The following is a 24189-nucleotide window of genomic DNA, read 5'->3' as shown; positions in this document are numbered from 1 at the left end:
ATCTGGTAATAGCCCACTACCTCCATGTAATGGGTATGTCACTTCCCACTATCGGTATGATTTTTTTGAGAGGTGTGCAGAAACTGGCTGGCACTTTTGAGAGGATTTACAGTAACCTAAACTGGAGTATCTGTGACCAGCTGTGCTTTTTATTCTTCTCCGTCTCGTTAATTGGGGTAGGAGTACTTTTTGTGCCGCTTGAGGTGATGAAATTTAAGCTGCGGCAAGTTGACTTGCGCCTGATGAAAATGGAGCTGACTTTGCGGGTGAGGATCACAGCTTCTCTGAATGTTTGGTACGGAAGCAGATCTGGCAGCATGGGATGCCAGAGGAGGGACTGCAGCCTCCAAGACCACCACCACCACCAAGGTCGGTGTCACAAAGTGTCTTCTGTGGTGCTCGGTATTACAGAGTGGTGGTGTGATTACGATCACTTGTTCATTGACACAGGAGATATGTGTGTGACCTAGTGGGTGTGCAGGAAAAACAACCTTGGGTGGAGAAATATCGTAGATTTAGAGGTCAAGAAAAGAACTCAACTGTTTGCTGCTTTCTTCTGTCCTTGTAGCGATATAATTAAGCAATAGCTGTAATTATAAAGAATGCTCCAGAATACAAAATGGGTTTCTTCATAATTGATCAAATGAAGTGACCTCTTTGTTGCCCTTACCTCTGTCCTGCTGAGAGAACCTCTGCCCTTTTAGTGAAGTGTAAGATGGTGCTATCACTGCTGTGGGAAGGATTCATGTGCCGTGAGAACCGACAGCGAGAAGCTCCCCTGGGTTCCCGTGGACTCCTCCATAGTCGGTTTCCTTATCTGAAGCCCGCAGGTAGCATTCTGGGTGGTCGGAGCCAGGCCATCCTGAACGAAGGCACCCGCAGGGCTCTCCTGAAGTAAAACCACCCCCGTCCACCAGGCTTGGCAGGTGGGGCATGCAGGGATAAGTCGGGATTCGCATTGTTTGTTTGCTCGTGCACTTGGACCGAAGGAAGGGATTTGCAGGAGCGCAACGCTGCCATGGTTTGTCACCAGCTGCTGTTATCAGTCTGTGAAGTGCTATCATTTGTTGCTTCCCGGTTTGTGTTAAAGGTGGCACAGATGTAATTATCCTAAAATAAAGTGTAGGTTGTACTGCATGTGGTGTTGGCATAGAGACAGGTTGTCCGTTCATTTCCGTTGGTCACGAAGTATTGAATATATCCAACTGGCGCTATTTTTAAGCACCTTTAAGATGTGGACCCATGGATGGCATCCTCGGTGGAGATTCTGTGCTGGTGGTAGTGTGTCCCTCCTCTATGCCTTCTCTGTTTTATATTTTACCTTCTGGGAGAGAGTGACATTTCTCAAGGTACCAAAGACCCAGCCTGGCCTGTCATTCATCAAATCCAGCCGCCGCCAAAGGGCCATCTGGAACCTGTCCGGTCAAAGGAGCTCTTGCTCCTGTCCCCAGAGGGTCTCTGCGGTCAATTCAGAATCCCATCAATAGCTGCCACTGATTCCTGCACTCAACTGGGGATCAAAGCTCATTAAGTGAGTTTTACGCAGGCATTCCGAGAGTCACCCAAATGGGGCCTTTAAAACCCACAAGGGCCCTTAGCAATACTGGCTTTCGGCTCCCTGTCCTTTAAAGGGAACTACCATCGTCTTTGCTCTGATACAGACGTTCCCTGGGTTACGATGGTCCGTGTTATGATATTTTGACTTTATGATGGGTATTCCAATTCCATTGTTTTTCATTTTCAGTGAATTAATCAATAAATTGATTTATTATAAATTAGACTTTGTGTTGATGATTTTTTCCAAGCTGTAGGCTAATGTAAGTGTTCTGAGCATGTTTAAGGTAGGCTAGGCTAGGCTATGGTGTTAGGTTAGGTGTACTGTATTAAAATGCAATTTTGCCTTGCGGTAGGTTTATTGGAATGTAACCCCATCGTAACCTTGGGAGCGCCTATGAAATCCAGAGCGTTTTATGGTAAAAGTTCTCACCACGGCAAGTCTCATTTGGAAAGAGGTGATTAATCTGGAAAGTGGTTAAGGTCTGACGTTGGTACCCCCCCTCCAAAAAAGACCTTCCTTTGAGAATGGAAGGAGGTGCTGCTTTCTGCCGGTCTCGGCGCTCCTGTTTCTATGTTCTGGAAGCGTACACATTTAGTGATTAGCATGGGTGAAGGGATGCCCAGACACCCCCCCCTCCACCTTCTGAAATAAGCTGCATGTAAACATCAGGGCTGGTGTGGGGGAAGGGAAACCTCATCAGTTCAGTGGAGTAGATTCTGTGCGGCGCTCGGTAATGAGGAAGCACGCTGCTGTGGAAATGACACTGTGGCGAGAGATGCGCTGTTTTTGTGGGAAATCGGTGCCGTGTGTCACGGGAGCCCCTCCCCGGGGTTTGGGCGAGCTGCGGCTGCGACCCTGAACCGCCACGGGATGGTCCTCGATGGCGCTTGGCCACTCCCGCTGCACCGATCATCACGCCCACCCCCCATCTTCTGCAGCTCTGCATCTGTGTCCTATTTTTATAAATCGCAGCAATATTCTGAAGTGTCTTCCGCCAGCCTGCGGCGCGTTGTTCTCGCACTGCGGGGAGCCATTTGTCCTGCTCCGAGGCGCCCCCTCCCTGCGAACAGCCGTAATGTCGTAATATTGGCCCTTTCTGGACTGATGCCCCAACGGCCTTTTGGGAAAGTATGAATATTATACAAGATGAAAAGAGCAACAGCTTAGCTCCATGCCTTGGTTTTTGTTGTTTTTTTTTCTGCTATAAACAGTTGTCTTTATTTGGGGAACTCCTGTTGTACCTTTCAACACTGCACTTAAGCCCCATTTCTTGTATATAATGAAACCATACAATACCTGGGATGTTGTGAATGATGGTGTGGTGGAACCTTAGTTAGTGCTGCTTCTTCTGCTGACGTCTTCCGTTAACATCCCAACCCCCCCAGCCGCCCGTGGCACAGGTGTAGACTCACGTGGGTGGAGATCTGGGATGCTGCTGACACGTCGCTCTCTCCGCTACGGAGACAGACTCGTCATTGAGTCCCGCCAATGCGACGCATCTGGAGCGGTCGTGCCCAGCATCTGCCGGTGTCCCGGAGCTGTCGCTTCTCTGCCACTGGCTGTCGGTGCGCCTGGCTGAAAAGACGGCCAACTTTTGCCTCGTCGCCCCTGCAGAGTCGTCAGATGTGCTGGCACTTTGTCGCGTTACTTGTAAAATCTTGCCTCATTGTTGTCTTCGGCGGAATTCACAGCATGCGGCACGACGCTCGCGTCTGCCGCAGGAATCTTGTAATACAGCAACCACTGTTCATTGGTCTTGATTACATATTCCTAAGTTTGATGTTCTGAGGAACCTTTCTTCTTGTGCAAGACTGCCTTTGTCCACATCATGCTATAACAGGAGTATGTTTTAAGCAGCCTGTGACCTGCTGGTTATTTTAGGAATGTTTCGAAGGCACATGGTAAATACAGACTATCGTGCCTACTTTTTAAATTAATGAATCCTTCAGCTCTTGGAATTCCAAGTAGAACCTGTGCAAAGTAAATTGATAAGCAAAACTGTCTTCTGTTCAAATGTGGGAATCCTCATTTGTGCCGTCGTCATGGGGATGGATGCTGCACATCCCGCTGCATAGCTGCTGGTGACTGGCTGTCCTGTGGGCCCCAAGGTCCCGCTGATTATCGCGTCATATCACCCCCCCTACCAGCCAAGACAATTCGAGAGACGTGCCTGCATCTCACCATTCAAAGGTGCGATTTTTCTTTGTGATTCTGGGTTTGTGCATAAATCAGCCTGCTGTGCTCAGATGGCCCAAGTTTCCCCCCATTCAAATCTGGCCCTTGATTCCAAATCCAGGCCTTGTTTTCTGTTCTCCCAGGTAGTCAGTTTAATAATTACTGATTCTGATTGGCCAGAGGCTTCACATCCAGCTCACAGGTAAAGGAAGGCTGGAAAATCAGCAGGGCTCTGACCTTGAGGACCGTGATTTGAACAACCCTGCCCTGAGTGGTGCTTTTGTAGTTTAGGAAGCCAACCTGGGAGCTGTACTTGCATCTAGGTTTTATTTTTCCCAGCATTGCTCTGTATTTATAAAATCAGCTGGAGCCACAGGCAAATAATCAGGACTGACTGTACTATAGTTCAGTGTAATTATTCAGATTAATGCATAATAACCTATTCAGCCTTTTACAGAATAAAGAAACTGAAAACAGCCATACAGGCTTTGAGGACTGAAAGCACTGAAATTATAAAATCTTGTGCATTTTACATTTCCATCCATCTTCTACCCACTTGTTCTGGTCTGGGTGGCAGGGGGCCCGGCACTAGCTTATCCCAGGCAGCATATGGCACTAGGCAGGGGTTCTCCTTCAATGGGTTGTCCGTCCATCTCAGAACACAAGAATTGGACAGATGCCAGATAGGCACTTAGGTTATCTGCCTCTGGAAACCAGAGCACTCAGAGGGAACCCATGTGCCGTGGAAAGGAGAACCAAGTTATAGAAAAGCAGGAGGTGGGATTCAAATGCTCTGGGGATGTAAGGCCCAGTGCCCCCCACTATGCCACCATACCTCCCAGTTTAACCTTATACTGGTGTAGTATCTGTGTTTCCAAGTTTCTTGGCCTTAGGTAATGAACAGAAACTGAAGTTTGACCTGTGTATTTGTTGACTTGATTTCTTGACTGCGGCTTTGCATGGATTTGTTCCCTCATGTGCCAGGTGACTCCCTCGGCAAGATGATTGGTGGCTCTTGGACAGACCGTGCGTTTGCTGATGGCTGACGGCTGAACCTCGTATCCGTTCCCAGGCGGAAGGCTTGTTCTACTTGCCAGAGGCTATAGATCACTGTGATCCTTGGAATCGTGTATAAATGGCTTTTAAAAAGAAATACATTATAAATACTTCTATAAACACATTATTAATTTGCAATTAAATGATTGTGTAATGAAATTTTAAATGCTTGTGTGAGAGTGTGCCCATCCCATCCAGGGTGCTCCCCCTCCCTTGTACCCCTGTGTTGCCTGGGATAGGCTCCAGGTCCCCCCCCCCCCAACCCCACTCTGGGTAAGAGGTTGGAAGATGGATGGAATGTCGATACATTCCCAGGAAGTCTAAAGGCTTTCAGGAAGCAGTCTGTACCTTCTGAATTCAGCCTAGTCAGAGTGTGATTCACCTTTTTTTTTCCTTCCCTGATGAACGAGCTCCGGTTTGTATCTGCGCACACACGCAGCAGTTAGTTTCGCTTTCGGTTTGCTTGTTGTCGTTGAGCCTCTCTCTGTGTCTCTCTCTCTCGCTGCTTATTCTCGGCAGGTCTGCAGAGTTGGAAAGGTAAGGCTCCTGCCCATCCTGGTGAACACACACCGTGCCCGTGCTATTTTACGGAACCCGGGTGCAAGTCGCTCACCATTGGGCTTTCACCTACCCTTCATGCCTCGTTTGTCGGAAAGGAGTCTTTGTCATGTGACTGCGCCTCTTCCTCAGGCAAAACCGGCCCTCAGGATTCACTGGAAACTCCCGGTTTTGTTGGCCTTCACCCGGAGGAGCTTCATGGTCGGGCTCATGACCCCGAGAGCGGGGGTACTGCTCCCCCTCTTTTGCTTTCATTTGTCTCTATAGCTCCTGTGTCTGTAGTAACTGGAAGGGGGTCTTCAGACTGACATCTGTTTAATGCAGTGATTCCCTTTTACAGAAGTGTATGAAACTTGTATGGCAGAGATGAAACTCGTGTTACTTCCCATCCTGTAGTTTCCCAGTGGTTCCAAAAGGCCAAGATTTATTTAATGTAGAGCATCACCAAAGCAGATTTCCCAAAAACCCATTAAGAAGCCTGGACATAAAGTGTGCTTATAACTGACAGCGGTTTACCCCCGAGGAGGCGCCGTGTGTCGAGTTTGTGCTGTTAGCATTTTTGTTTTCTGAGCAGGTGTTGTGGTCTGGTGGGGGTGGGGGGTGGGGGGTGGGCAGTCAGAGTAAGAAGCAGGCGGCGGAGAACCCGCCAAAGGAGAAATGTCAGCGCTTAAGCAGAAGCGAAAATCAGATGCTGCTTTAATAAGAGTTTCGTACGGCACAGTGCGCAGGAACTGTTTGTGGGATGATTTTATGATGTTTTGTCCTGGAAATGGGAGCATTGGTGTAAAAGGGAAAGCATGTCAATATCGAGCTGGTGAAGTTATGGAGCAGCGAAGGGGCCTCATTCGGATCTGGATGCTCTGTGAGTCGGTCATTCGGAAAATTTGGCAGTTATATCTGTCGCTGTTGGGAAAGGAGCCTGCTGGTGTACCAGTGGTGTGAGGGGAAGCCAGCCCCTCGACCTGCACTGGGGTTAGGGCAGCCAGGATGGTCCCCCAGAAATGGGCTACAGGTGGATGTTCCAGCCTGTGGAGGTGGGCGGCTTCCTCTCCCGGGACTCGCCCGTCGCTCATGGATGCCGGCCAGCGAGCGTGCCGGCCGTATCCGGCAGCATGGCAGATGGCACGGACCCCCCGCTCATGACTGGACATATGTCCTGCTATGCTTCCCTGAAATCGTCGGTTCCCCCACCCCTTTAAAAATACGTAGCCCTGGATTGAGCTCTCTGATTGGAGCTGGGCACTAGCTGGCCTGCGTCTCGGTGTGGGCATTGGTCAGTCAGTCGGTACTCACCAAGAACGGTGGGGGGGTTTTCTCTGGACGAGGCAGACGTGCTTGCGTAAAGGGCCTAGAGGACGCCAAACGTCGGCCTCGCTGTTTCCGCCCATTTTTCCGGCGCGGCCAAGCCAAGGCTGTCTGGTGTGATGCTGGTGCGATGCGCATCGCGGCCCCGCCAGGGTCTCTACCCCCTAAAACCACAAGACACTCTCCTGTATACAGAGATACAGCTCTACTGAACTGGAGGAGACATGGTTTGTGTTTTGGGGTGGGGGGAGGGCAGCTGTCCGCTTGCTCGTGCTGGTATCCGTCTCTGGTTTCAGGGCCGAGATGCCATGCAACGGAGATGCTGACTTCCCAGCAGCTGCAATAGAAATATGAGACCAAAACATGTGTAAGATATGCACTTGTTGCTCTTATTGTCTTGGTATCGGACCCAAAAAAACATACTGGATTAAGGAGCTTTGCTTTACTGCATGATAGCTCTTCATCCATCAACAAGGACCTGAGTCCAGGCCTTGATTTTACTCTTATTTGTAGTCCACCGACTCTCTTGTGACTCTCCTGTGAATCTCACCGAGCCGTGAAACTGCCCTCACCCTGCTTAGGCGCTTGCGATGCCCTGCTCAGGGCAGGTTGGACGATCGCTGTGGATATCCTGGTAGTTGGGGACTTGGCCTCCTTTGCTGGTCTGAGCATGATGTCAGGATTCTAACCGGTATCAAGGTTTTGTTTTCAGCAAAAAATTTTTATTGTAAATTGTAGCAATAATTTAGCAGTAACTATATGGAAAGTATATTCACAGTCTCCAGGTTATGAATGAGATCCATTCCCCAAGTCTGTCTTTAAGTTTTTTTTTTTTTTTTTTTTTTTTTTTTTTTATAGGTAAGTTGGTAAAATAATACAGTGCATGGTAAGAATAACAACAATAATAATAACAAAGTAATGATTATTATGGAATATGAAATTGTATACAGTTCTGTACTGTACCTTGAGCTGATGAACCACTGAAGCCACATGATGTTTTCACAAGCGTCACCAAGTAGTATGTATATTAGTTACTGTCAAACATAGTATTTAACCCCAATATTTAATATAATATACTATACTCTATAGCAGTTAGGTTATCCATAATTCAGACACTCGTAACCCAGCCTGTATTTGTTACAGTAGTGAGGTTTCATTAAAGATGGTCGTGTAAATTTACAGTGCCCTGCCCACAGGAAGCGTCTCTAAGAAATGATGAAATCTTGCAAATGTGGGAGTAAGTCAGGCTTTATGTTGCTTTATGTTCACTTGACCTCTGACCTGACCTTGCCTCACCTCCTTGCTTTGCCTTCATCCCTTTGTGGGAGGCTGTCGTTCCCAGGAAGTGTGTGTCTCACCTGGGGCTTCTTATGTTCCTGCCGGATGCGGGGCAGGTTTCCCAAGGAAGTTGCACCCTGACTATCTGGTAGTGTTTCCTTTGGGGACGATTGGGTGGAGGAGACCCTCCCGCTGTTTTGTCTTTTGGTTCGTGGACTCGCACCAACCTGGGCTTTTTCAGGCTGAAGATCAAATGGCAGTTTGGTCTTCAGCCTGAGAAGCGATGATAATCCCCAGTGAGCTTTACCCCAACGCCAGGGGCGTAAATTCCCTGCCAGTGTATTCGACGGAGCCTCGCTGTCCGGCTCTCAGAGCTGAATTACTGTGGCTTTTGTCAGTTCATTAAAGTATCTGTTCCTTCCTGTGCTGCTGACCTGTCAGGCAGGTGACCTGCTCGGTGCCTGCGCCAGTGTCCCAAGGGCCCGACACTTGATCGGCAAGCCTCCCCCCAATCTGCTCACATTGGGTGTATTCAGTAGTTGACCCATACCCATAATGCCCTCCTGAAGTGCAAAGCATCTGCTTTGAAAGTCGCTCTTTGATTGGTTGTCCCTGGTTGTGAAACTGAACGATGCTCCCCAATTTCAGACTGGCCGTATGTCCATGAACTCGCTTCCAGACAGCTCAGGAATGCTGGGTTTTGTTTGACTCCCTTCCATTAATGATTGATGGCTGTTTTGGTTCGACTTGCAGATGCGTGTGAAGATGCCGCATCTCACTGGTGTTGCTGAAACTGGCTGGATTAAACACCGGTAGCCCGGAACCGGTGCTTATACACGATCCCGCCCCCCATTCGTCCCCCGGCTGCCAAGCTGGCAGAATGAGCCTCCCTCTGCTCCTGCCGGATCTGGGCCGGCGCCCTGCTTTCTGGCATTAATCCCACGCGGTAATCCTGTCCAATCACAGCTCAGCCCACCTCTGGGTGGGTCGTACGGAGCGTGGGCAGCTGGAATGGGGGTGGTGAGGGAGGGAGTGAGCGATCCTGCGAGAACATTTAGCTGGTGATGGCAAGAATGCATCCAGGGGAAAGGAGGGTCCCTCTGGGGCTGTACCGGTGGCTCTGGCTGTGCCTTGACCGCGGGCGGTACAGGGGCATGAAGAATTAACAGCCCGCGCGCGGCTAATGGAAAGCTCAAAAATAGCGTAGTTGTAAGACAAGTAAGTAGGTATTTTGATCAGAGTGACACCATGTTGGTGTCTGGATCCCAGTGTTGAACATAGCGACTTGTGCACCAGTCATGCAGGGTATTAGAGCTACCCGTTGAGTCTGATTTGTTGAAATTAGTTATTAATACGAAATGAATGGTTAGCAATTCAATATTTGGCTTTTTTAGCATAAAAGATCCATACATACACTGCAGTCTCTCTCTGGTTTCCATAGTAGTCTCTGCAGGACAGGGTACTGCGGCATTGCTGCGTCTTCTGCATGGGTGGCGACTGCTAGTTTGTGGTTTTCATCACTTTGGTATTTCTGAGATGCCGGAAGTGACCGGTGATTGATTGCATTTCGCGCTGCAGCTATCGTCATTGCATCACACTCCATTTGTTTGTGACATTTTTTTGTTTGTGGCGAAGCAGTTAAATTTACACGACAAACTGTTTTCTTTTCGTGGCTGATAGAGCCGGATGAAGATTGTGGGGCTGATTTCTTTTCAAGTTTCTCTCTCATACACACACACACACACACACACACACACACACACACACACACACACACACACACTCTAACTTGTTACTCGATCTTGCTACTATTGCTTGTTCCAGCTGCAGGTGCTATTCTCTGTTAATGAAGGGATATGAATGAGAGCATTCAGGCCAAATGCTGTCTGTTGATGTTCCCCGCATGAAGAGCAATGTGAGGTGCTGAGGTTTTGGAAGCCTCTTTATGTCCTGGAAAGGGAACATGGTGCTGCTTTGGCCCAGATTCCTCATAATCCTTGGTTTGGTGCAGTTTCAAGAGACAGGATGGTTTTGAATTGATTTCCTGGCCTTCCAGGAAACTGCTGGCTATAGACTTCAACCCTGTGGACTCGTCCAGTTACACATCTGACCATGCCCTGCCATAGTCACCCTAGCTGCCTCTCACTGTGGGAAGATGGTTTGTTGGGTAATGCGTTAGCTAACTTGTTGGCAGGATTGTCCGGTGAGCCCTGTGGACTGGCTCCTGCTACAGCTCGACCCGTTTCCCTGTAGTTCAGACATGCTTGTGGGTCAGTGCATGGTAACTTTGAACATAAGAGCTGAGTGATCATTTGCACGTGGTGCTTTCAGTCGTCTTTCTGATGCAGAGGAAGGATTTGCTTTTTTGGCTGACCTGCGCATTTCCATACGCTTAAGTGAGTCAAACTGCGGTATTGGGCAGAATCAGCCGTTAGTTGCTGCTGCTGTGGTTTTTCGCCATGTGGAGGCCAAAGGCCTAAATAGATTACTTGCCTTGTGTGTGTATGTGTGTGTGTGAGAGAGAGCGAGAGAGAGAGAGAGAGAGAGAGAGAGGTTAGCAGGCTTTACATACATCTTTCCCGGCCTGGGAGCCCCCGGAGAAGTGAAAGTATTAAACCTCCTCAATTCCACCTTTATTTCTATGACTTCTCACGTTTTCATTGGGTCTGAGACTGGATTTTATTGCTGCCCTTTACACGTGGTTTACAAGACGAAAGCTTTTCCCTGGCCGCTCTGTCTATGCCTTGGTAAACCAGCCCTGATGCCTTTTAAAGGTCTGTTACTGAGACCTGCAGCTAAACCCCCAGAAGTTCTTTTTTTTTTGGCGCTTAACCGAACGCCAACCTTTTCTGAATAATGTGACAAGAAAAATGTTTTAAAGGTCTCAGTCGGGCTGTTGAGGATGCGTGTGCTCTGTCTCTGGCTTCCTCGAGGTCGCAGCTGGGTCAGGGTCGCAAGCCTGATTTCATGAGATCTGATGCTTTAAAGCTCAAAGGCAGGTGCTTGGGCTTTTAATCTCACCGCCTTTTTCTGGCCTTCAGTCAGTCCCCTCTTGTCTTTTTGTTGGAGATAGAGAAGTCTGGGTTATGGTGTTCTTATGCAAACTAGGCAGCTAGTGCACTGCTGGTAAAGGTAACCTCGCTGGCAGAAGCCCGGTCACTGCTTCCTGAGTGGGAGGATTACTTCTGGCTGCTGCTACAGGCTGCTCTTTGTTACACACAGGGCCTGTTGTGTAGATTTAACAGGCACGCAATGCAGGCTGCATAGCTGACCTGGAATCACTTTGAAGGCATGTTTTAACTCTCCAACGTTATGTTATGTTCCCATCTGCTTCAGATTGACTGCAAATGCTTGCAGCCTTGGGTTTCTTCTTTTTTTGATTTTCTTTCTTTTTCCAATTGGGTAGTGTAAATGTTTTTGACGTATGCAGACTACCTGTGATGTGGTCACGGTTCGTAACGGCTCAATAGCTTTTTGTTGCGGTCTCGCTTGAGAGAAAGGGGAACGTCGATTGTAACTCGGCCTGCTTCTGCCTCCTGACCAAACGTCAGTGACGGAGAGGGTCGCGGCCTGTACCTTCTGTTCCTTCTAGGCCACCTTAGCTGGAGAAGGCGGAGTGATGTGAAAAAGGCTCACGGTCTCAGCCGCCTCTGGTCCGTGATTCCTACCTGGATGTGACGGGACAAGTGGTCTGATTTCCTACTGGCTTGTCGGAATCCCCGCGCGGGTCTTTCTGCGTGTGGCTGCCTCAGCTTTGCCGTTTGTAGAGATACCATAAGAGGCTTTTCATGCTTCCTGAGCGCTAACCTGAAATTCCTGGGTGTTTTCACCTGAGCAGGAAGGTTTTCAATCAGGTGCTTACCGACGGTGAGAGGCTTCCGTGCGTCAGACATGCGTCCACCTGTCATTCTACATATATGGGGGAATATTCAGAGCGGAACGAGTGGGACGGGTCTTTTGGATTTTTATCAAAAAGGACTCTATGAAAATATCTTGAAAGCTGTAGTTGATTTGGATTTAGTCTGTTGAATGTGAGTCATGCACGTGTTGGCAGCTTCTGCAGCATTGTGGTGCTGCTTAACATAATGGTATCTTCATGCATTTTCTGTCAAACCGTTGGTTAATGGCCCAGGGGTGAGGAGTGAGGCCATTCTGGAAGGAAGACGGTGCAGAGAAGCATGATGAGTCAGTTTAATCTACAAGGTAATGGCCATTTCTTATTGAGTGGATCCCTTAATGATAATGAGGCCCACTTCCATAGACTACAGTATTCACTTAGTTGTGTGTTTTTTTTTTTTTCCCCGCCTTGATTGAATCCTCCCCTTCCAAGCAGGACCACTTGCATCATGCTCGTCGGGAAATTCCTGCCCGCGATTGGCTATAGACACACCTTAGACTTCAGCTGTCGTCCGAGCTCTAAGGGCTCAGTCTACGGTGAGCATGTCCACATTTTCCAGTTGAGTCACTTAGCCAACAGCGGTCTGACGATTATCTCATGGCAGACTGGGTTAGAGTGTCGTTGAGCACGGTCTAACTGATTTGAAGAGGAGTCTCGCGGGAAACGGCATTTAATTTCTGAAGGCTGTCTGTAAGTTACGGTTGGGTATCGTCCACATTTCCTCCGTGGAGTCTGAGAGGCAATGTGCTTGTACAGATAAGGTTGCTTCCACGAGCTGGTCATGTAAGGACTCATTTCAAATGGGTAATCCATCTGCTTGTACTGCTATGACGCTGACACCCTTCTACTGGGCCTCCTAGGCCTTCTGTGATTGGTTCTCTCTATTATAACCCCGCCTACTGTTCTACGTTAGGTGGTGCTATTACACACGAGACTGGCTCGGGCTGTTTGTTTGTTTTTATCTATTTATTTATTTATTTACCCAGAGTGACTCCTGACCGTGACAATTTAGACTCATCTCCCTTTCTGCTCGCAGGTGACAAACAGCATGTTTAATGCTACGAGAAAGAAGTTTGCAGAGGGGGGCGAAAGCGACTACGCGGATGAGAGCATGTACTACACGAATTCGATGTTCCCGCATCGATCGGAGAAAGACGTAAGTTTGAGCCCGTCGTCCTTAGGTGGCGCTGCCTGGCACTGTGATGGCAGTGCCACCAAGGCTGCTGTCCTCTGCCAACTTACAGCGCCTCCACTGTTGGCTGCTCCTTCGGCTTCACGGTTTCCTCCTAATGGTTTTCAAAACAGGTTTGTGAGGTGCCGCTGTAGTCACTACCATGCATGTAATTAATCCTCTGGAATGTCACCCAAAAACCAAGTACTTAGAAATGCCTGAGCTGAGCTTCAGTTCATACCTCGTTTGCACAGCAAGACTTTTGTCCTCTCATTTGGATGCATATTCATCAAATTCTGATCAGCAAGAATAGAGGGGGATGGATAAATGGTAAATGATTAATTTTTTTTCCCTCTGTGCCTTTTACAAATAGTGACTGTGCGCAAATCACCTTCCCTGTTCATTTTCAGTTAGTATGAAATAGTGTGTTATATTAAATGAGTGTGTTTGACGTATAAGCTGGATTCCTAGCATGTGAATGAGGAATCATTAAAATATACCAATATCTGCATACATGTGCAGATAAATCAGACATTCTGCTTAAACTTTATTGTGTAGCAGCACTTTCTTGTAGCCATTATTTGAAATGCTAAGAATCCTTGTGTGTTTACATCCAAATTTTGCATGTGAATGCCTGTTCATTTCGAAATGTTATTTTTCAATGTGCATGTGATTTTCACTGCTTTACTGGAACACCAGAGCACTCGTTGAGAAATAGGATACTGGAGTGTATCTGAAAGTCCCTTGTCACAAGTATGTAAACGCTGGGGTCCACCACTCTGTCTTATTTTCGAGTTCCTGTCCTCTGTGGTTTGACTTGAAGGCCTGGGGTAAGGTGTGGCCGTGGTAGTAAATAGTGATGAATTAGACCTTGGCCGGTCAGGTAGCGCTGCAACAAAAAGATCTTTTTGTGGTAATTCAATCCTAAAAGAATGGTTTAAGAACATCAAAACAGAACGTCATTGTTTAGACAGATCGGTATGTCATCTGCTGGTTGAACGTTTCATCAGTTAAGCTTTTTTATGAATGTTGTTTTGAGTCGAGTTTTCCTCAGGTTATTTTAGATTAGGTCACACTGTGTTATGTCCGGTTATTTTACAATAGGTGAATTAAGTCTGGAGGATTCTGTTCAGTGGTCTGCTGGTGAGGGAGGATATATCTGAATATCTGAAACCAATAGGTGATCCACAGCCTGTGTGGTGTGTAGTCCGTCCTGGAGAACAGCAGGACTGCACTCCCTCATTTCTGTCCACAGGGATATGGATTCCCATGTGTATACACCTGTTTGATGTCTAAGGAGAAATCAGATGGCCTAAATTCCATACCATGTAATATAAATAAAGAGCTCCTCGGATGATTTCATCAGAAAATGTAGAATTTGGTTGGTGAAATATTTTTTTTCCCTCTCCGTTAATGCATGAGGTATCAGTTCCGAGTCTAATGGCATGTTGTTAGACATTCCCTGAGCACTTATTATAAATCCATGACTGGAATACTGGGCCGTAGTCATTTAGATAAATCTTCAACCTTAAGTTTGGGTCTACAGTAAGTCCCATGCAGGACTTTGAGTATTGAGTACTTAAGTATTGAGTAGTGAGTACTTAACCTGAGTAATGCATACCCAAGGAGCCCTGTACTGAGAGCTGGAATTCACAATGTAGTATGTATACCAGCCTGTGTTTGACCTCCCAGTGAGCCGTTTATGTGAGCTTTCAGGGGCATTTTGTCAATGGGTGAGACTGGATTTTGCACATTGATGGGGTGAGACTGTTCTGTGTTTGCAAGTTTCCATTCAGCTGTAATTTTAAAGAGAGAAATCACCCGAAATTAAAGAGATCTTCCCGAAATTGGTTCCCCTGAAATTCGGAATGACGGCTGAGAGCAGCTGCCACCCAAAAGCCGGCAAAAGAAATTGTGGGTTTCCCAGGACTAGTTAGCTCTTCTTAAAGGTCTCCAGTCATATCTTTGGATAATCTGGATATGTGGGCCCTGATTGCTGCCACAGGGGGGTGCTGTTTCTCCCCCTCACTCACTCCTGCCCACCAGCCATGTTTCAGGATTGCAGTACATGTGCGGGGAAGGGTGCAGCAAGCATGTGCTTGGTGATAGGATGACAGAATCTTTTTTTTTTTTTTTTTTTTGGGCATATGTGCCACATCGGGGTAGTGTTGGACTTGCTATCAGTCTGTGTGGTAAATGTAAATGAGTTTACTGTTAGCATTTAGCTTCCTGCTTATCCGTTAGCCTTTGGCTTCCTGTTTATCTGCCTATCCCTTAGCATTTGGCTATCTGCCTATCCCTTAGCATTTGGCTATCTGCCTATCCCTTAGCATTTGGCTATCTGCCTATCCCTTAGCATTTGGCTATCTGCCTATCCCTTAGCATTTGGTAAACAGGTGCAGATGGGATGCTGTTCTGCATCTTTCTGCAGCCAGTAGTGAAGTTCTGGCTTGTTAATTGACTGTATTGGCTCAGCTTGGGAATTTGTTCTGTATTTCCGGTTCTGATTCCTACTTTACAATCAGAACCCTAGTGCTGCTGTCATTATCTTACACTGGCCGTTGTCCTTGGTTGGTCTGAAGTCCTAGAGCTGAGTGTGTTCTAATAGGCATCTTCTGAATGACAGTGGAGAGCTGCTGAGGGCATACTCAGGGAGTTTTTCAGACCTTCTACCTAAGTCTTGATTATGGTGGGGTGGTATAAATGAATCGTGATTTGATGTCTACCCCAAGTGTAGAAATCCATATTGTATGCAGTGGAGTCAGTCAAGCTTGATACATTTTCAAATGGAACCTAGATGGTAGTGATTTTCGCATGATGTTTTCAGCTAAAATAAAAGATCAGGCCTTTTCTTTCTTCAGTGCCCTTTAATTTCGTAGGAGGTTTCCTCTGATATTCTGCATTCTGTATGGGAGGATCAAAGCCTCCTCGGCCCCCCACTTGAGTTTTTGTCACTTCCTGTGGTCACAGACATGGCCCTACGCACCTGTCTGTAAGTAGCCTAGTGCTGCTCCTGCACCCACACTGAAGCCGGGGTGTGTTCTCGAGGTCTGTAGTAAGGCCTGTGTGTGCCTTGGATGTGTAAGTGTGACAGTGGATGCGATGTCAAGATGAGGCTGGTATGTTCATAGAGCAGAGAAGGGGAGTGATGAGGTAGAATAGAGTGGTGTGTGTGTGTGTGTGTGTGTGTGTGTGTGTGTGTGTGTGTGTGTGTGTGTCTGTGTCTGTGTGTGTGTGTGTGTGTGTGTGTGTGTGATTTTCTTTATGCTCCAACCGCAGTGACCCAGAAGTGTCTCTCTCTGCCTAGTCAGTCATTTGGGTTTTTTCCTTAATACAAAATACTGATTTTCACCAGCTGTACTCAGATGACAGGTGAGAAGGGAATCTGAGAAAATCTACTCGTTTCAGAAGTTTTTTAAGGAAGCATTTAGATTTGGTGTATCAGCCTTTTTTTCGTTTTTAAGTGCTATGCCGTAATGTGCTGATCAGGCTGTTTTTGGTATTTTGCTATTTTGGTCTGTGTAGTCAGCAAAGTTTAAAAAAAATATTGTATTTTGTAAGTTATTGTATATTGGAGTGTTTTTGGTACAAATGCTCCCCCATCCCTATGTTGTACATTAAATCTGTATATCTCGTTTTTTATGCTTCTGTTTTGTGTGTAATTTTATTTTATTTTATTTACTTCACAAATTGGCACTTATGTTTTTTAAGGTCATTGCCTGGATTTTCAGGCTCCTCCCTCCATTCAGTTACCTTGAAATCCAACCTCTCCATCTGCCGCTTTCTTTCAGATGCTGGCATCCCCGTCACCCTCATCGTCAGGTCAGCTGTCCCAGCTTGGTGCCAGTTTATACGGGCAGCAAAGTAAGTCCCCCTGGGTCACCACCGCCCAATGGCTCCGGGTGCCTTCCGTTAGAACCTGTCGGGAGAGACTGCCCCTTTCGGTGTCGATACTGAAGCTGCTGCGGAGTTACACGTCTTTATCAGATCTCATTACTTGGGCCTCCATGTTGGCCAAACTACAGTCACATTTTTTTCTGCTTCTTATAGTCTTCCGTCACAGTGTGCTTATTTAGCAAACACTTTCATCCAAATTGATGTACATTTTTGAGAAAGCAGTATCCGACAATCCTCGGAACAACTGGGGGTCAAAGGCCTCGCTCTCTGCCAACCCTGGGATTTGAACCAGTGACCTTTTGATCACAAGAATGACGTTCTAACCCGCTGAGCCACACATTGCCCCCGGCAGATTAATGGCCTTTAGGAAGCATAAATTCTGAACACTGTGGTCCAGAGAGAGTGAGGCGGGTGTCGTTGCCATGGATACCTGCCGCTTCATCTCCGTAGAGCAGAGAAGTCCTACGATTGTGTGCGTGGTAAGCACACCTCTCCTTGCGCGGTGCTCCACGTGGCACCCCCTCTCCGCTGCCGAGATCCCACATCCCTCTCTGTGCTTGACAAAACACCGGACGCGGCCCTGGAACCGGCAGATTTGGCAGCACGACCTCCGCTGAGGGAGATGTTGCCCTCAGCAGTGTTTACCTAAGCTCTGAAGCTCGGTCAGGGATGCTGGAGGCTCACGGGAGTCGAGGTTCTTTGAAGATGAACCCCATGTTTGGAAAGACAAGTTGTTAACATTAATATGGCTCTATTTAAAAATAGTCCCCTTTAAAGTTTCCCTTTGAAAGACAAATATTTCATTTGCTTAGTTTCTCTTGAGCATCGAGCAGCTGCAGTCACCAAAGGCCTGTTCACCATGCTTACAGTGAGGTATGGGCACAGACACATATAGCCGTTCCCATGTAATGCTGTGAAGTGAGATTTCTCGCTGTTCTGCCCTCTCCTGACCCATTCCTGCGTCGCCCCACCCTTTCTGACACTCACCCCTAGCCTGTGCTAGATCTAAGCGATGACCATATACTTCTGTGGCCAGGATTTTGGCAGCAGTGGGGTGTAATTAGCCTTCTTCCAGAGATGGGGTGGGGGTCATTTGTGGGGCCCCCCAAGGAGGTCCTCCTGGAGTTGTGTTGGGGGCCATCACTCATGGCCTGTCAGCATCCAGCGCTGACCCTCCTCTGCTCCAGCATCTAGCTTGTGACAGCCCTAGGGTCCAAGTGGACAGGCGAGTGTGATATGTGATGGATGTTTTGCCTGTTTTATGGTGAAAAGGATGAAGGTAACCTTAAATAAAATAAAAAAATGGAGACTGGAATTTGGCTGGCTTGTATCTCGGCAACTGCATCACTGTGATTATTATTCTTAACTACTCTTGGAAATGTGCAGTTTGTGGTTTGGTTTAGCGGTTTTTAAATCATGCTGATTTTTGACTTAAAGAAACTTTTTTTTTTAAGAAAAAAGCCACAATTTGGCAGGCATTTCATTTCAAATTCCTGTTTGAATTGAACTTTTGGCCTGATTTGAGGTTTTAATTTGATGTCCTTGAAGGTACATTTCTCAGCTGGTGTGTCATGATGACTGCCCTCCCTCAGTGTGTAAGTGGTATGACCCCCAGAGACGCCCCCATTCAAACCTGCCCCTCTCCCCTTCTGCTGTTGCCTCCCAGGTGCACTAGGCTTCCCAGTAAGAGGCATGAGCAGCAACAATCCTCAGCTAAACCGCAGCCAGCTATCGAGCCACGTGACCCCCACGACAGGCGTGCCCAGCATGTCGCTCCACACTCCGCCCTCGCCCAGCAGGTAGGCTTCGGCGACGCCCCTTTCTCCCTATTGGCTGGGGCGCCTGTCAATCAGCACTTATGACCATTCGCTTACGAGATGCCTAGATGGTGCCCTGTTTGACCTGAGCTCTACTCTGATTGGTGAGAATAGGTTTTAATTAGAGTCACTGCTATACTGCAGATAAACAGCTTATGTTTATTTCAGTCTTTGGTGTTTTTTGCCATAATGATTGAAAATGAAAAAAATTTATTTTTTTGGTGCTGTGCTTGACAAGTTTTGCATGACGTCACGCCATTTAAATCTGTTAACGAAGCTCATTCCCCAATTGTTGAGTAACCTACGACGTCTGACATCCACCCTCTCCCCCACAGAGGGATCCTGCCCATGAACACGAGGAACTTGATGAACCACTCTCAGGTGGGCCAGGGCATTGGCCTGACGGGCCGCACCAACAGCATGGGCAGCTCGGGCCTGGGCAGCCCCAATCGGAGCTCCCCCAGCATCATCTGCATGCCAAAGCAGCAGCCGTCACGGCAACCCTTCACCATCAACAGGTACCGGCAGCGGGCCCCCCCTGGGCACTTCTCACATCACCCTCTCACCCCTGGGTGGCAGGTCTGATTCCTAATAGGAACCTTGTTTTTCTCCTCTTCCCTTAGCCCAGTGGTTCTCAAAGTCGGTCCTCGGGCCCCACTGCCCTGCTTGTCTTCCTGCTATCCCTGCCCCACACACAAGTCCCAGCTGTCTTTCAGCTTTTGATTACCTGGATCAGGTGTCTACAGTCAATCAGCAGTGTGTAGGGCAGGGATGGCTGGAAAACAAGCAGGGCAGTGGGGCCTGAGGACCGAGTTTGAGAACCACTGCCTTAGCCAATCCCCTGTCTCCGCTCGCAAGCCTGCGGCTTTAAATTCGTTGTTGAATGAGGCACTTCACGCGCGATGGTGGTTTAGTCATTTCAGCTGTTTCAGCCTCGTAGCCCAAGCCTGATTAGCATTACGATCGCAAGGTTTGTTTTGCTGTAATTACAGTCATGTGCTGACTAATGGTGGCTAAAGGGCAGGGCCTGTGCCCGTGTGTCACACCTGGAGACCGCTCCTCATTGGTGGACGCGTGGTGGGCATGTCAAGTGGTTGTTCTTCCATTGGTCAGCCCTGCCCTATCCTGAGCCGTAATGGCTGCCACCGTGTTATGAATAATAGTCAGGAACAAGTGGTACTGTAGCTCTGTAAGGTCTGTAGCTCTGGCGTCTTGAGCGAGTGTCTGTCAACAGAAACTGATCGCAGGCCTGTAATCAGTGGTTTCACGATGGCCTGGCTACAGCGCAGGATGAGGCTTCCCTCTTCCCCCCTTTATGCCTCCCAAAATCCAGTGTACCGGCGGGCCAGTGAGCTCTGCCATTGGGGAGTGGAGGCTATAGTGGGGCTGTTATTTCCCTTTGCTTTTTATTTGCTAATTATTAGCTCCAATTTCCAGCGCAGTGCAAAATGTTTCCTGCTGGAAGTCCTGCCCCAGAACATAATTGCAGTGGATCTAATCCTGGATCTCTGCCTCCCTATACAGAGGGGCGATTGTGGCAGCTGTTACGGCCCCACTCTGCACGTCCATGCGTGTGTGCGCAGTGACTGCTCGTCACCAAGCCGGGGTGCCGCATTAGGGTGCATATTAGCTGTTGGAGACTCACTCATGCATTCGTAATTATCCAGTTCACACAGCATGGGGGCTGCCTCTCTGCATTCTTCATGAAGCAGCAGGTGCCTGCATGCTGTCTATATACAGTGGAGCTGCCTTGGATAGATACTGCACCCTCTGCTGGCTGACTTTGTGTTCCTTCGCTCTCGATGTGAGCTATTTTCTGTTGCAGCTGGGGCTCCTGTCTAGGGCTCCTGTTTTCACATGCATCCTTGACCTAGAGGTTCTAGACCAGAATGCAGTGTGTGCCATCTCTTCACCACAGCCCACTCTTGGACCGCACCCAGTCTGTTCCATTGGTCCACTGAACAGTCCTCGAAGGGCCTAAGGCAGGGTAGTACGCTCTCATTAAGTGTGGAGCGGATGAGTTAAGTCACGGACCTTCATGGAAGAGTCCCTCACAGAACCTCCGAAGTTGGCAGGTTGAGAGGAAGAGCTCAGGCTCTTCAACTGTGGTTATAATGCTAATGTGTGAGGCTAGATCTCTGTAGCGTCGATCTTTTGGGAGCGCCGATGCGTGTACTGGGCTGGACGGGTGCGTAATCTGCCTTTGTGTGTGTGTGTGTGTGTGTGTGTGTGTGTGTGTGTGTGTGTGTGGGGGGGGCAAGATTGCGAGTTGTGACAGGGGATGGTCGCTAATTTCGCTCTGTCTTTGCAGCATGTCAGGCTTTGGGATGAACAGGAACCAGGCGTTTGGCATGAACAGCTCCATCTCCAGCAACATCTTTAACGGGACAGGTAAGAACGCTGTGGCCACCACCTGGAGCCGTCCCCTGCTTCTCCAGCCTCAGGCTGAGCCGCTGGGATCGGCCAGTCTGTTCCTCGGGGCTCTCGCCACTGGGAATGCCAGTGCGGCGTCAGAGTACCCATAGACCCATCACCCAGACTTAGCTTTTTCGTTAAAGCTGACCCACTGTCACAGTAAACCTATAAGGATCAGGGTAAACAAAGTCAAGGGAAGGTCAGCCAACACCGAAGATTCTCGCTGGAGATGCACAGGAGCATGCTGGAATACTCGCTCCAAACGGCACATACACTGAGCGTAGACAGGGCGCAGGTGGGCTATGAGATATGCAGCTGGTGCTCACCTTGTGCTAGCCGGGGGTTTGCTGAGCCTTCCCGCCGTGTCATCAGCCGTGGGACTCAGGTGGGAACTTAGGAGGCAGACGACAGCCGTTTCCGAGGTTCTGTCTGGTTCTGTCAGACACTGGGGCACAGCGGGAGGACGCGGCCCTTCACATGTTCCTTCAGCCTTTAGGAAAAGCATGGATTGCATCATTAAATGGCCAGACGGGAAGGAGAGGGGGAGTCAGTCACTCTGCCCACTCTGCTATCAGCACCCGATCCTTATCGACTTTTTAGAAGGAAGTGTGTGGAATGAATGGCATGGAGCAACGAGAGATGGTTCAGTTTCCTGCTCCAAGTGGGTTCCCATGTCTGAATGCCTGGAATGTGATGGGACCTCCTTAATTATATGAGGGAGAGAATCTCTTTCCATGTGTGTGATTTACTTATTATACTTTTTTGATGCCACTTTACAATAAGGCTACCCATATAAACAGTTTATGGATGGCTTATAATCTGATTATTAATTGAGTGGTAACACTGTAAATTATTAATACACAATTTTTAACAAGTTATGAGTTTTCTTTTTATTAGTGAGTTACTACCAATTACAAGTGGCAAAAGGGAGCCTTATTGTAAAGTGGTACCAATTTTTTATTTATTTTTTTAAACCGAAATTCAGAAAAGAAGTACTTAAGGATTTGAATCATTCTTTGTTTTGAAGAGTTGATGAGAGAGAATTTCCAGGAGCATTTTCAATGCAATAGCATTACTCTACATCGACATGCAGGAGCAACTGTGACGGGATGATTAAATGCACAGTACTAAAACATACACACACACCCACACACATGTACATGTCTTACCCCAGAATTTTTTTCCCCTTGTGTTGTGGCATCTACATCAGTGAGCGTCAGCTGAATCGGCGTTAAGGCAGGTGACTGTGGAACTCAGCGTGACGATCCATTAACTCCTGGTGCCTCAGCACCTCACATGGAACCTCTCGGTCCTCATTGTGCTTTTCATAGCCAGGAATCCCTGTTAGATGTGAGCTGACAAATGGTACTGAATAAAGGAAAGGATGAAGACATCGGTGTTTTCCCCCGTCACGCGTTTTTAGGCTTTTGATTGTCTTTTCTTTCTGGAAAAATTCTTAGTGGGAGGAAAACATCTTGGAATGATTTAACTGAGGATCACTTTGGTTCCGTCTTCATTGTGAGGGCATTTTGTCTTGTGTAGGGAGAGCATCTATTGATGGTTGTGTTTGGGGTTGTGCATCATATATGCACTGCTGCCTACTGCCATCTGTCAACAGGACTATGAAATGCTTGATATCAGATCTTTCGGCATTTTTGCCTGACCCATTGGTGTAATATCTATATTGTAGGTTGTATCATATGGAAGAATAAGATTTATTCACTTGTTTATTGACCATCTAAATGCAGCATTTGGGGTGAAATATTAAATGGATAATGAAGATCATTTCTTTCAGTACTTTGGTAGAATTTGTGCCAGCACTGCAGCACTGCCTAATATGAATCTAACTTAACTCTGGTATGTTAACATCATCCAAGAAGGCTCCAAGAACTTTGGCAGAACACCCAGGGGTCTGGGGACTTTTCTTTCCTGATAGTTCAGCCTGTCCTCCCAAAGTTCCTGGGAAACAATGAGGTAGATAGTGCAATGTGAAGACCAGCTGTCCAAGCAGAAGAGCATTCATTCTCTCAAGTTTGCCAGAGGCCAGTTTGTTAGTTTAGTTCTAGAAGAATGTTGCATGGGCCGTTGTGATTGTGGGTGATTTGCTGCGCTAGTACTTGGGCAACAGAGACCTGGGTACGAAAGACGGGGACTAACATCAGGTCATGAAGGATCCCTTAAAAGACAATAATCTGAGGCTCAGCTGCAGGTCTCCATCAGAATGACTGAGGAACAACAAAGCTGAAGTTTTGGACCAGCTAAGACAATTTAAGGGTCATGTATCAAAAGACTTGTGCGTTTCCAAACTCCAATTTCTTTTGATCAAATATTCTGATCTTATAACTAAAAAATACTCTATACAACAATCTGCTTAATAACTTAGCCTCACATTTGAGTCTGTAGAGTTTCATTGGATTATTGGTTCATATCGGTGGTTTAAACTCAGTATTGAAATGTTTCAGTGCAGTGTAGAGAGGGAGCAAAAATATGGACTGTTCGCGGGTCCCCAAGGACTAGTTTGGTAAAATGTTCCTGTGTATCAGAACCCAGAACAACACTGGTTGGTGTGGATCACAGCTGTTCATTCCTGCAGCCTTTGCCCTGCTGACATGTGACCCTGTCACCGCCTTCGTAGACGGGAGTGAAAACGTGACGGGCCTGGATCTCTCAGACTTTCCAGCGCTAGCGGACAGAAGTCGACGGGAAGGGAGTGGCAACCAGACCCCGCTGCTAAACCCGCTAGCTGGGAGAGCCCCTTACGGTATGACCCCTGCACTGCATGTACTTTACCGCCACTATTCACTACCCACCAGGACATCAAGTCATTATCTGTTTTTTATTGTCAGAGCTATCTAATATGTACATTTTTATGTGCTTGAGGGATTAGTAGGAGTCTAGATGAATGAATAGGTTGGAGTAAATGAATACATGGATTATCGTCATATATTTCAAGTTGAGTGCAGTCCCTTAATTATCCTCAAGGTCATATCAGAATAATGGTTCTCAGTCAAACTTAACTGAGCCTTGATCAATCCATTAATAAATCAAATGTTAATGTCAG

At 47.6% G+C, this 24189-nt stretch overlaps 1 protein-coding gene across 7 annotated transcripts in view; it reads left to right on the top strand.

Moving 5' to 3' along the window:
* LOC125739128 (CCR4-NOT transcription complex subunit 2) overlaps positions 1 to 24189 on the top strand; it is a 39423-nt gene that overhangs the window by 5396 nt on the left and 9838 nt on the right. For 2 of the 7 annotated variants that reach the window (XM_049008976.1, XM_049008970.1), the window contains exons 2-7: positions 12865 to 12984; positions 16791 to 16863; positions 18563 to 18695; positions 19049 to 19231; positions 21025 to 21104; positions 23764 to 23889. In XM_049008976.1, coding sequence (XP_048864933.1) covers positions 12877 to 12984; positions 16791 to 16863; positions 18563 to 18695; positions 19049 to 19231; positions 21025 to 21104; positions 23764 to 23889 — 703 coding nt within the window. In that variant the 5' untranslated portion in view covers positions 12865 to 12876. Of the gene's footprint in view, positions 1 to 12062; positions 12134 to 12260; positions 12365 to 12864; positions 12985 to 16790; positions 16864 to 18562; positions 18696 to 19048; positions 19232 to 21024; positions 21105 to 23721; positions 23890 to 24189 lie in introns of those variants that run through there. The other 5 variants (XM_049008969.1, XM_049008934.1, XM_049008943.1 and 2 more) reach the window with 4 other exon arrangements.

This window comes from Brienomyrus brachyistius, chromosome 1 (genome assembly GCF_023856365.1).
Source record: "Brienomyrus brachyistius isolate T26 chromosome 1, BBRACH_0.4, whole genome shotgun sequence".
Taxonomy (NCBI): Eukaryota; Metazoa; Chordata; class Actinopteri; order Osteoglossiformes; family Mormyridae; genus Brienomyrus; species Brienomyrus brachyistius.
This window is presented reverse-complemented; position numbering and strand designations above follow the sequence as displayed.